General features: G+C 45.2%; 1 protein-coding gene across 6 annotated transcripts in view; it reads right to left on the bottom strand.

Annotated features, from left to right (window-relative positions):
* Positions 1 to 13046, bottom strand: part of Gas7 (growth arrest specific 7) — a 156088-nt gene that overhangs the window by 91687 nt on the left and 51355 nt on the right. Inside the window, exon 1 of one of the 6 annotated variants that reach the window (XM_046422192.2) lies at positions 7517 to 7798. The exons of 4 other annotated variants lie outside the window; for them this stretch is intronic. Coding sequence is in view for 1 of the 2 variants with exons in the window: in XM_046422187.2 (XP_046278143.1) it covers positions 7517 to 7519 (3 nt within the window). In the remaining variant the exon portion in view is untranslated. Of the gene's footprint in view, positions 1 to 7516; positions 7799 to 13046 lie in introns of those variants that run through there. One more of the 6 variants, XM_046422187.2, reaches the window with a different exon arrangement.

Genomic DNA, 13046 nt, shown 5'->3' with positions numbered 1-13046 from the left:
TATAAGCTGAATAAACCTCTTTTTTAACATAGCAACAAGACTCAGGTACTTTGTTATAGCAACACAAAATGAACTAAGACATCATTCCAATCAAGAAATATCTTTTGTGTCCTCTCGTTCCTCCTGTTGAAACTATCAGATACCCGCCCAGGTGGCTCCCTCCTCTGTCCTTTGACATTTAGTGTCTGTACTTGTCTCTTCCTCAGAGACTGGAGCTTCCCAACCAGAGGGAACACAACAAAAAGAATGGGATCCCAGACAGCAAAGATCCTGGCACTGGGTGACACTCACCTTCCTTCTTCTGGCCCCATGAACAACCAGCTTCCATAGGAAATTCTCAGCCCTAGAATCCACTGAGGTGGACAGGCTGGGGTACTTTCAGGCTGAGGGATAACTCAGTAGCAAGACAGAGCTTTCTCAAGACCTCACTTGTCCCACTTATTCTATAAGCCCATACTAGGTTTCCAGAGCCAAAGTTCAAAGAAGCCCTCAGTGAAGACTGTGGCCATCTACGGGCCTGTGTCTGAGCATATCTACTTCCCCTGAGCCTTTCTGGTTGGTGCCATGTGAGAAAAGAGGTCAACTGCATAAGACTCACCTTTGGCTCTTACCAATAAGAAGCCACAGAGCGCCACAAGGGTCCACTTTCTTCCTTCTACTCCTCTAGCTATAAAGTTCTCAGTAACTGTTTCCAGCTCATCAGTAACTGTGGCCAGAACCCTTCACGTACACCCTCGAATCTTTATGAGAAACAACCTGTTCAGCCAAGCTGCCTCTTTGAATCCATAAAAGGAACTTCCCCCACCAGGCTTTAATCACGTCAAGGCCAATGTCCCCAGAAACTCTTCCAAACTTGGTATAATCCAAGTGTCTGCAGACCTAGCCTCACTGCCCAGTGTAGATGGATGGGGTCACAATGGCTGGGGTAGCAGTAAACCACATCTCATTGGTGTGACTTTTCCTCTGACTCATGTCTGACCTCTCTACCCCAAAGGCTTCCTCGATGGTAGATAAGAGGGCCCAGAGGGTGCCTAAGTTGAGTTCCCCCAGCGGGGTTGCAAACTCCAGTTCCCACAAAGCATCTGCCCTGCTCTTCCACACTCAATCAGTCTCTTTCCCTCACGTCCTCACCCATCACTGTTCTGTGTCTCTGAATCAGTGGGAGACAGCCTCACACTGAGGTTGTTACTGGTGCCCCACCACAAGATGTAGACATTAGGGCCATAGAAGTTTTCTCCCAGTACCTGAAAATCTGCCAGCCAAAGACCTAAAGCTACAGCCCTTAGGATATTCCAGACCCGTCTTGATCTTGGTAGGCTCAGTGAGGTTTCTGGCCACCCTGCATGTCCATCTGTGAGCCCCCAGTGCCTCCGTGAGAGCCAATCAACTCACTGGGGATGTTTCTCAGGACTGGGCAGGGAGAGGACATAGAACAATAGTCTCTATTTTCTGACCCTGTAAAGAAATGGAGTGATCTGGTTAACCAGGAATTTTGATGAACACCATTACAATGGAGTCCATGCAGCAAGGAGACAGGAAGTCAATCCTCGCAGGGAAATTTGCTAAGTTAGAAAACATGGGGTCTCCAGGGAGACCAAGACTGATGAAAAGATTTGCAAGTGATCCTGCAGAATGAAAGGATGAGTTCAATGCCCCCCTCCTGGGTCAGAAGCCATTTCACAGCCTTCAAAAGTCTTAGAGGTCAAGGAGCCCAGGGTAGGAAAGAAACGCCTTTTATGTGAGATTTGCTCCTCTGACCCTGGAGAAAGAGATCTTTATGGTCATTGCATCTGCAGATAGAAGATAGAGGGGCCAATTAATAGATAATGCAAGAAATCTGAACAGCCACGTACTTCTTGTATCTGAGGTGGCTGATCCTTTTTTGCTGGTGGCATCTGTCCTGGGACACACTACAGCATGACAGGGACCTGAGAGTTGCTTGCTGTGTCTTTTGCATCATTTGGAAGGATCTCAGCATTGACCTACCAGCGTGATTGTGACACTGAATATCAGTGTCACTCCTTCAGCCTCTTACAGAGGTTTAAAGCAGATACCTGAAGGCCTTACACTATGTTTCAGGGCTACAGGAGCCAAGGAGAGAATGTGCATAGGTGTGAGGGGGCAGGAAAATAGAGCTCCTAAATAGGATGGGAAGCAGGGATTGTTTCCAGAGCTTGAAGTTTGGGCTGGGAAAGTCCAGAGAAAGCTCTCCTGCTTTGTTCCAGTGCTAAGGTCTGTTGGTCCTGATACTTCAATGCAATTAAAAGGGTCAAAGCAGTCTGCGTCTGGTAGCTTCTAAAGCCAGAAAACCCGAGTGACTCTGCTCACCAGCTGTATGAGTCCATTTTGCTTTGCTGTAAAAAATATCTGAGGCTGTGCACTTAATAGTGAAAAGAGGTTTATTGAGCTCACAGGTTTGGGAGGTCCAAGAAAAATGGAACGGGAGTTACAACACCGGAGAAACAGAAATAGGAAGGGAATCAGCAGCAACAGAAGAGACCAAACATGTGATGTGGCCCTGCTTTATAGGCTTTAGAACAACCCTCTTTTTTTTATGAGAGCTCACTCAGAGAGGCCAGCATTAATCTCATCTGAGGTCCATGGCTCCATGACCTATCCCCCTTCCATTCACTGCTGCCTCTTAAAGGGTCTCACACCTCCACATGTCTACACTCGGGACCAAGATCCTAGCACATGAGCCTTTGGGAGACACAATGAAACCACATCTAAGCCATAGCACCAGACTTTGATTAACACAGACATTCAGTTTGAACGTCCCACTTCCTGATGGGCAGTTGAAGAATGTGGGTTCTTTCTCTCCCACTCCTTCTCTGGAAGTTTCCAAATAGAGTGGACCATTCTTAGAGTCTACCTCCAATTCAGGATGGCAAAAGCATTAGTAGAAAGTATATATGTGTAGGCGGGTCTTGGTGACACAAGCCTGTGATCCCAGTACTGAGGAGGCTGAGGCAGGAGGATGGCAAGTTTGAGGCCAGCCTGGGCAACTTAGCGAGACGCTATCTTAAAATAAAATGTAAAAAGGGCTGGGGATGTAGCTCAGGGGTAAAGCATCCTTGGTTTCAATCCCCCATACCAAAAAAAAAAAAAAAAACAAGCACAATTCTCAAGTGTTGTTACAGACAACTAGCTATCATGTGTGCATTTCCTATAGCATGTCTGGGCACATTGTTTCCTCATCTGTAAAAGTGAAGGGGCTGCCAGCCCTCAAGCATTGAGGTTCCAGAACCCAGGGGATGTCTTTCGTGATGGAGCCTAACACCACCACAAGGAAAATTTCAAAGCATTTAGGTGCTCAGCTCAGCTGCAAAAGCAGCAGTCAACATAAAAAAAATGAGGTTGACAGAGAGCTCCTGATAAGAAACACAAATGATCATGAAACGTTCATTTAGTTTTGTTTTGTTTTAAACTGCATGTTTTTCCCAAATGAGTAGGCCTCAAATCTTTTAGTCTAGGTCCATTTTCGTCCATTTCCTCAGCCAAATCTAACTTGAAATTGGTGGGAAAGAAATGCTGAGACATCAATAACATAAAATGATCTAACAAAACTGGACGTGAAATACATGCCCAAATCAGGATTCAACATTGTGGCTACGGTGTCAGGTCTGCACAAGGAGGCCGACTTCTTGGGAATTCTTCTCTTTTTTTGTCACTGTTATGGCCAATTTGTGCTGACATGTCCTGATTTGTTTAAAGAAGTTGGGCTAGAGGTTATCATTTCTCTTGAAGGTAAAAGTTCTTGAAATACATCCTAGCTTTTCTATGCTAGCTTGTATCTATAATGGCATCAATTATTACCATGTTCTAGAAGACTTTTTTCTTTTCTTTTTTGGAGACAGTGTCTCACTAAGTAGCCCAGTTGAACTTGTCATCCTTCTGCCTCAGCCTCCAGAATAGCTGGGATTAGAGTTGTGCACCACTGTATCCAACTTAGAAGACACTTTTGAAAGACACTTTGAGGACTATTCACTTCTAATGATCTCCCCAGGGAGCTCCGGGTAGGGTGAGACCCATCTAGATGATTCCTGGTCAAATTTCCCTTTGCAGAGGTGAAAGTCTGAGAAGAAGAGAGATTTGCCAACACTTAGTACTGAGAGAGACAGACAGACAGACAGAAAATATATACTATCCTCCCAAGTTCTCCTTTATCATAAAGCTACAAGCCCCTCTACCCCTTTCTGAATATTTCTGGCATTTTTCTATAGTTGTTGTGCCTCTGCCGAAAACCTGTAACCCAAATTACCAAGCGTTGTTCCAGTGAAAATGGATTTAAGAAATTCAGAAATATATGTGGTAGCTAAAAAATTTGATTTCAAAGAAGCAGAGCCCAGGAAATGTGTGGGGAAGGAGGAGGAGGAGGCAGACAGGATGGTGAACAGGTAAAGGGACGCAGTTAGGTAGGAGGAATAACTTCCAATGCTCAGTAGGATAAATAAAGTTGACAACAATTAATTGGATATTTCAAAACAGCTAGTAGACAGGATTTCAAATGTTCCCAACACAAAGAAATGACAACCTGTCTGAGGTGATGGATATACCAATTACACTCATATGATCAACACACCCTGTATACACGTACTGAAATGTCACATTGTACCCCATGAGTGTGTGCAATTATTGTGCATGAATTGAAAATAAAAATATATTAAATAATAATAATAATGATAATAATAGAAGAATTTGTTAGGAAATCAGGAAGGCAGTTGAAAGTTGCTAGCTTGTCATCACATGCAAAACAACGACCTACCAGAAAGAGACTTCAAGGGCAGGAGATAGAGCCACTCTGTGCAGATGCTCTGGGGGGGCAAAGGCAGGCTTCCTCAGGGAGTTGGTGTCGTTTTTAACAGAAGGCGGATGGGAGCTCATTAGAGCATAAAGATGGGTGGCTCTGTCTTCCCGCCCACCCAGGCCTGCCATCCAGTTGGCCTGGCTTTGTGGTTGCTCCTTGTGGGCTGTAGCAACCCGCAGGCACCAAAAAGAAATGGAAGTAGCAAGTCTCACCATGGAGACTCACTTGAGTTACTTCTGGTTAACTCTGCAGCTCTAACAGCCTGTGTTCCCAGTCATCCTGATCAAAGTCTTCTGACTCCAAGAGATGCTCCTAATTGGTTCTGAACCAGGAGCCCCAGAGGGAGATGAAGCCTCATGGGGGCTACAGCAGTTTCTGAGTCAGTCAGGGGTGCACTGCAGCCAATCCAATTTGGCTGCACTATTGGAGTCTCTGCTACTGATGCACAGAGGGTGACAGCCAAGGTTCGGGAGCTAGCATGGTGCTGTGGCAATGTGAGAAGGACACAGGATATGAATTGGGACCCGGGGGCCAGGACTGGAAGCCACTTCGGTCTTGCTATGAGATCTTAAGCAACCCGCTGCATCTCTGCTAAGGGGCCCCCATTTCCTCATTGCTTAAATGCAGAAGTTGGACCAGATGGTCTCTGTGGGATATATATATATATATATATATATATATATATATATCTCCTAATGCTCAATGATTCTAAATGTTAGCATTAATATATCTGTTTTAAGGGCATGCCATTTTTGTAGGAGGAAAAAAAATGTCACATTCAAGTGTAGATGTGATTTGGAGGCACAGACCACTCTTGGAATGCTGCCCAGGCCCCAGACACCTGGAATCCTACCTCTCACCACAGGGAGTATAGTCCTGATAGGCCTGTGTCCATGTTTCCCTGTTAGAGCCACATTCAAGATCCCAGCTCTATTTGCCTAGCAACTTGATTCCTGCCCCGCATGCTGGGCTTCTGTCTCTGTGTCCAACATCTGTTATACTCTTACGTTAGAATTCACCTGCCCACACCCCAGATAGGCTCCAGTGGAATTTTTTTGGTTCTTCCTGCTAGCAGGAAGTACATCTGCTTCACCTGTCACATTATAGCCCAAACACACAGTCCACATCAGCTTGGGCACACCCCACCCATGGCCTGGGCACCCCACATGCCCCACACGGTCAAGAGCTTGACTTCTTGGGCTCTTCCCAGCTCCTTTCCTGTCTTTCAGTGTTCATCTTCTTTGCTATTCCCTCCTTCTCCAATAAAAACCACCATGCACCATCCGCACGCAGACAGACCTGAAAAGTACCCCGAGCACCCACAGCAGCAGCTGCAGGGCAGCTGTGACTTGGTCAGAACTTGATGGACTGATCTGTGTTCCTCATAGCAAGGATTTTCCAAGGATAACCCTCTGCACCAGCAGAACAGGAATCCTGTGGGGTATGGGCTACAAATACGGAGTCCCAGGCTATACCCAGCACTGCATCTGCATTGTGAGGACTTTGGGCAATCCAGATGCGTATTAACCTTTTTTTTGGGGGGTGGGGTGGGGTGGGGGCAGTACCGGGGATTGAATCTAGGACCTTGCACTTGCTAGGCAAGTGCCCTACCGCTGAGTTACATCCCTAACTCTTTTATTAATTTTATTTTATTTTGAGACAAGGTCTTGTTAAATTGCCTAGGCTGGTCTTGAACTTGCTACTCTCCCGTCTGAGCCTCCTGAGCGAGTAGCTGGGATTATTGGAATGCACCATGGTGCCACATTAACCTTGAAGAAGCTCTGCTGTGGTGTTTCCTAGGAGGTCCACTGGCCCTTTGGAGGACGCTCCTGGATAACAAGCACCATCTCCCTTCTCCCGGCCTTTCTCGGAAGCCACACCAAAATCGCAGAGGCTCACTGGCCCAGCGAGGTGGAGGGAGATTCTAGGCAGAAATACCCTCACCTTTCTATACAAACTGGACCTCTCAGTTGTACAGAGCCTTTACAGCATGAGCACCAAAAGTCTAAACTGATGAGAGGTCTCTCTTGTCCAGGAAAGGGAATGTCTAAATTTCTGGTGGCAAAACAAGGTCTCTCTATTCTTAAGTCTCAGAAGAACTTCTACTGTGGCAGCTGCCACTCCCAAACTGGAAAGAAGCCTCAGCTAGGCTTGGAACCATAGTCTATTACTGGGCAGATACTCCACTACCTTCTGAGGTTTCCAATAGCTCCCCCTAGTCTTCAGGTAGCATCTTATAATCTCCCCCAAGAGTTTGTACCTCATAGCGCCCCAGGTAGAATGGGGCCATGGTGGGCAACAGAGATACACAGGCAGAAGCTAAATTTCATGTTTGGAAAAGTTGAGGGAGCAAGATTTGCACTCTATTCCCAGACTATCAACCACATCAATACTCTGCTTCTCTGCCCTAGACCCGCAACTGTACTGCTCCCGGGGGAACCTTTCCCTCTGCAAACACCCCTTCTTAAACCTTTCTCTTCCTCCCATCCTCTCCTGATTTCTTACACAGTGACCCATGTTGTCTCTTCTCCCTGTTCACGCCATAGGCCCGAGAAAGGTACCCCCAGACACACAGGATCCCCAACCCTTCAAAGCTCAGTAGGTTTTCAGAATGGCCTCTTTAAAACGTCAAAGGCATCTGAGAACTATGCACAGAAGGACATTTGAGCCCTGAGCCCATACCTGCAGACAAGCAGGTTTGATCCTTACCATTGAAGAACGGCTGATCCTCTTGGGGGGTTGCTATGCCCAGAGACTGAGGTTTGGTCTGAAGCCCTAGACTCAGAGCCCGGTTCTGGCCAGCTTCTTTTCCATGTCACCCTCTACGAGAAATGAGGCTGACAAGCAGCTACCCCAGGGTCTGTGCTCTGGGCACCCCGGAGGATGTTCTTGTGGCTTTTCTCTTAGCTGTTCTTGCACAAAGAACCCACTACATTGCATAGTTCCTTCTAAATCTGCTCCAGAGTCTGTTGGGAAATCAACAACTCATTCTGGACTTTCCAGATGCAAAGTTTCTGGAGGACTTCATTTTTTCCCCCTCCCTTTCACTCTTTTTTCCCTTTCTCAGCTAAAAGAAAAAGTTGGCTGAGGTCAGGGCATACAATGGCCAAGCCTGTGTCACTGACCAGATGCCTCCCACCCCTCGGCCTATGGACAAGGGCAGCTTTGTCCACTGCATTTTTAGGCGGGACTCCTGGGGCCTACCCAAACTCCACTGGGGAATGTTTCTGCCAATTTCTTCCCAACACTAAGTCATAGCTCTGGCCCTGACCAGGGCCCCAGCTGTGTGAACCCAAGGCCAGATAAAAGCCAACATAAAAAGAATGGAGAATGTTTCCCCCAAAGACCTGTTGTTTGAGACCTGTCCAGGGCTGTACATCTGGTGCCCCCAGAGGTCAAGATGTGGGTTTGCAGCCTGGGCCCTCGCTTTGTCCTTTCAACCACCAAACCTGGACAAACCCAAGGCAAAGGAGGGGGTAACGCTACGTGGTCCAGATAACAGGGCTGGAGGATCGCAAAATTGTAAGTTACAAGTGAAGAAAGGATTAGGCCCAGACAGCAATATAGCACCCACCAACGAACTGAGTTTATGTCTGGATCCTGGCTGAATCCATCATCTTCCATTTAGAAGCCTTCTGGGGTAGCTGAAGATTCAGCATTTAAAGTTCCATCTATTTCTGTGATTACTCTCAGAGGTGAACCTTTGGGATTTTAGAAACTAATCCTTGTAAAGAATGAAATATGGCTTTACAGAAAAATTGAGGTCCCTAGGTCTTTGTGGTTTCTTATATGACACTGCTTCTCAAAAGCATATGGAAGAACTGTTATTTATGAAGCAGTTTCACAGCTGTTCCTTGGTTAGGGGCTAAGGAATCAAGTCTCCCATTTATGGATGGAGTCAGACAAGGACTAAGCTATAGTTGTCTCACTACTCATAAGTTGGGTCTGGGGGTGTACCCCAGCGGCAGAGAACTTGCCGAGTATGCACAAGGCCCTGGGTTCCATCCCCACCATCAAAAAAAAAAAAATCATTGCTCATAGGCTGGGAGACCTTGGGCAAGGCCTGTGGATTTAATTTCTTCAAGTGTGAAATGGAGATAGTCACTTTTTTCTTTTTTCTCAAAAGGCTATAAACATTCAGCATAGTGTGAGGAAGATGTAAGTGCTCAGTAAAAGCAGGTATTCTTGCGGTTACTATCATCAATGGCTGGAAGGTGAGGAGCCTCAGTTTCCCTGAGCCCAAGAAGAAGTCTAGACTCAACAATGAAAAGCAAATAGCCCCTTGAAAATTAAGCAAGGACATTTCTCCAAAATAGATGTAAAAATGCCCTCCAAGCTCATGAAAAGATGCTCAACATTTACTATTCATTAGGGAAATGCAAATCAAAACCACAATGAGTTATTATTGCACATCCCTTAGGAAGGCTACTATCAACAAGACAGAAAATACAATTATAATTCACCAAGGAAAAAATATGGGAAAATAAAACCAGACAAGAACAAGTGTTGGTGAGGATGTTGAAAAATTGGAAGCCTTGTGCATTGTTGGAGGGAATGTAAAATGGTGCATCCCCCAGGGGAAAAGCATGGTGATCCCTCAAAGAAAAAAAAAAAGAATGAAACAGAATCATCCTATAGTCTAACAATTCCACTCTGGGTTTATATTGCAAAGAACTGATATTTATACACCGCCAACCCGCTCATGGTGACATTATATGCACAATGCAAAATGGTGGAAACAACCCAAGGAGACATTGATAGATGCATGGATAAATCAGAAATGGTATGATAAACACTGCGGAATATTCTGCCTTACAAAGGAAGGAAATTCTGGCACGTTTCAGCATGAACCAACCTTAGGGTTCAACATGAATAAACCTTAACATTATGCTAAGTGAATTAAACTAGTCCAAACAGACAACTCCAGTATGATTCCACTTATATGAAGGTCTCAGGTAGTCAAATTCATAGAGAGAGAAAGTAAAATGTGGTCGCTGGGGGCTCGGAGGTGGAGAATGAGGAGTTAGTGTCTAATGGGGACAGAGTTTTGGTTCTGCAAGATGGAAGAGTTCTGTGGGTAATGGTGGTGACAGCTGCATAGCAACGTGAATATGTTTGATGTCACTGAACCAGACATCCAAAAATGGTGAAGACAGCAGATGTTATGTTGTGTATCGTACCGCAAAAAAAAGAAAAAAAAAAGTCTGGGACACAGAGATGGTTTAAATCAAGGGACCTGGGGACATTTATTTAAGCCAATCTGTGAGATACATGCAGGCAGAATCTCCAGGGAAATGTGTATGCAGAGGGAAGTCACTCAGCCTCTTGGTGAGGGGCCCTGGAAAGCCAGACTAGAAAGGGAGGCTGAGCATCTACAGCAGGATTCCCCATGCTCTGTTTTGTGTGCAATCTTGGGGAAACTGAGGCAACATGGCCAGCACCCTGTGAATCGTGGGCTCTTCTGCTTAGGGACGTGGCATGCGCAGGGTGGGTCACAGGGGAGCCTCTCCTTTGACAGACACATCAACTCTTGGCTTTCCAAACTGTACCCTGCTTTTCTGATGTTCTCTCTTCCACGCCTTGTGACAGCACTCATCTTTTCCTCCTCAAAGCCATCGGCATGGTCGCTTGGGGGACTCTACGTCCCCCTATCTAATTCTTGGGCTCTCATCTGCTCTAAGAACGCCATGGGGACCTGTTATTAGGCACTCAGTCTGGGCCGGGAGCTGTTGTGAATTTCACATATCTGATGTCACTTAATCTGATGTCAACAAATCAACAGGGGAAATAATTATCTGCATTTAACAGAGGAAATGGATCAGGAAGGAAGGTCAAGGGATGATACTCCAAGCCATGTGGCCAGTAGGAGAGCAAAAAAAAAAAAAAAAAAAAAAAAAAAAAAATCAGAAGAGGCTGTGTGGGGTGGCACATGCCTATAATTCCAGTGGCTTAGGAGGCTGAGGCAGGAAGATCCTGAGTTCAAAGCCAGCTTCAGCAACTTAGCAAGACCCTGTCTCTAAATAAAATATAAAAACGGTTGGTGGGGCTGGGGTTGTGGCTCCGTGGTAGAGCACTCACCTAGCACAAGCGAGGCACTGGGTTCGATCCTCAGCATCACATAAAAATAAATTTAAAAAAAGGTATTGTGTCCAACTACAACTAAAATAATAATAATAATAATAATAATAATAATAATAATAATAATAATAATAAAAGGTCTGGGGATGTGACTCAGTGGTTAAGTGCCTCTGAGTTCAATCCCTGGTACCAAATACACACACACACACACACACAAATAGGCTAGTACTAAAACAAAGGTAGGTCTGTTTGTGAAAAGAAATGCAAATGCCAACTCTCTCTTATAAGCAAGAAGAAAGCAACAGTGGGTACTGAGCAGGGGAGGAGACATCATCAGTGCTGTTCTTTGCAAAATTTCATCATAGAAGAAGCATCAGTGCCACAAAGCTGGGGACCAAGGGTGAGGGAGGAGGGGAGGCAAAGGAGAAGAACTGAGGATAAAGCTCACCCAGTTGGCTATGTGCATCACCCAGTTGGCTATGTGCATGCATGACTATATCACAATGCATTCCAGTTTTCTATATAATCATAATGTACCAATTAGAAAATAAATAGGAGACCAATGGAATAGAGGAAGGGGATGGGGGGGGGAAGAAGAGGAGGGAAGGAGATAGTGTTGGGGATTGAAATGGAGAAAACTGTTACATACATTTATGAATATATCAAAATGAGCCCCATATCATGTTTAACTACAATGCGCTCAATTTTTTAAAAAAATTTTTCATTGTAGTCCCAGGATATATAAATGGGAAGAAGAGACTCAGAGCAAGTAATTTTGAGGCAATCTCCTTTCTCCTCTTGCCTCCATCATAAAAAGAAAAAGAAACGCTCTTCTTGCATTTGTCAAATGGCCCCAAGCCAGCCACTAAGAGGAGGTGGGCAGTGCATCCAGAGGTGGGGTTCCCACCGGTAGCAGTTATTGGTATCTTCTTTCTGAAATGTGGGAGGGATGCTGATGGGGAACCCACACCCTCACCTTTGAGGCCAGAAATGCACAGACAGGATCAAGTTCCCTTTCTGCTCTTGGAATCCCGCTCACCCACAGGAAGATAAAAGCAAACTTGCATTTGATCCTAGATGGAGGAAACCTTTGCCTTCAGTCCTTCAGGCTTTGTGGAATTAAAATGGCCATGGAAGCTTTCACAGTCCATGACTTCTTGGTTTTAAAACTGTTCAGCATTAACAGTAGCACCACACAGATGAACAGATACAATACGGTAATCTAGCACTACTGGTTACACAGCAATGGTCACCCTTGCAAACTCCAACATGGCCCTGGTCAAGGGCAAGAGACCTCTCTGGGCCATTATAAACTAGGAAGCTAATATGCTCTGGCCAGGGCCAAGTAGAACACACTAGTCCTGCAGACAATTCATTTTTTTGGCTTCCCCAACGTTAATCCCTTAGGAAATGAAAGATTCACAAATACATTGTAACGGGTTTATTGGAGGGGTACCTCTTGGCATCTCAACCCATAAGCCACTTGAGTTCTGTTTTGTTAATGGTCCTCTATCATTAGAATTGACTGTGAAAAGTATACTAATGACCTCTCCATTTGGCCTCTGCAAATAGGTAGGTCTCGCCTTTCGGGGGGCACACATACAAATGAAAGACAGCAGGAAGTTCATGATTCCAAAGTGAAAAAGACTGACGATCATTTCCACCAAGTCAAATTTTCCTGAGTTTAATGGAGTCAGAGAAGACCAGCCCCCTTACTTTGTTTCCAATGAATTGAAAGCTATCAACCAAAATAGACCAAGTTCTCTGTAGGCCCTTGTCCTCCTTAGGATGAATCGTGTTGTCCTGTAATGATAATAAGAAAGAACATCTGGGTATGGCGATGACTCACTTTTTCTAAAGGCTTCGTAGTCATGAAGGGAAAAATTATTCATCAGCCTGTGCCCTCTCCAGACCCGGGTACAGGGTCTCAAAGATCATCTCCTCCCTGCAAGTGTGGCCTCTTGGCTACATGACCCATCAACCAACGAACAGCTGTTAACTGCTCTTTCCTGACTGCTATGGAAGATGGAGGCAAGTATTCCAGTCGGTCCTGACTTCTAAAATTTGAAAGATAAGTCACAAAACAGAAGTAGAAAAGAAAAAAATAAAACTATCAAGGCAGATTGTAACCAATGCCAAGGGATAAGTCAGGAGACAATAA

This window comes from Marmota monax, unplaced genomic scaffold (assembly GCF_021218885.2).
Source record: "Marmota monax isolate L192 unplaced genomic scaffold, Marmota_monax_Labrador192_F-V1.1 WCK01_AAM20220418_F8-fsc00243, whole genome shotgun sequence".
NCBI classification, from domain to species: Eukaryota; Metazoa; Chordata; class Mammalia; order Rodentia; family Sciuridae; genus Marmota; species Marmota monax.
This window is presented reverse-complemented; position numbering and strand designations above follow the sequence as displayed.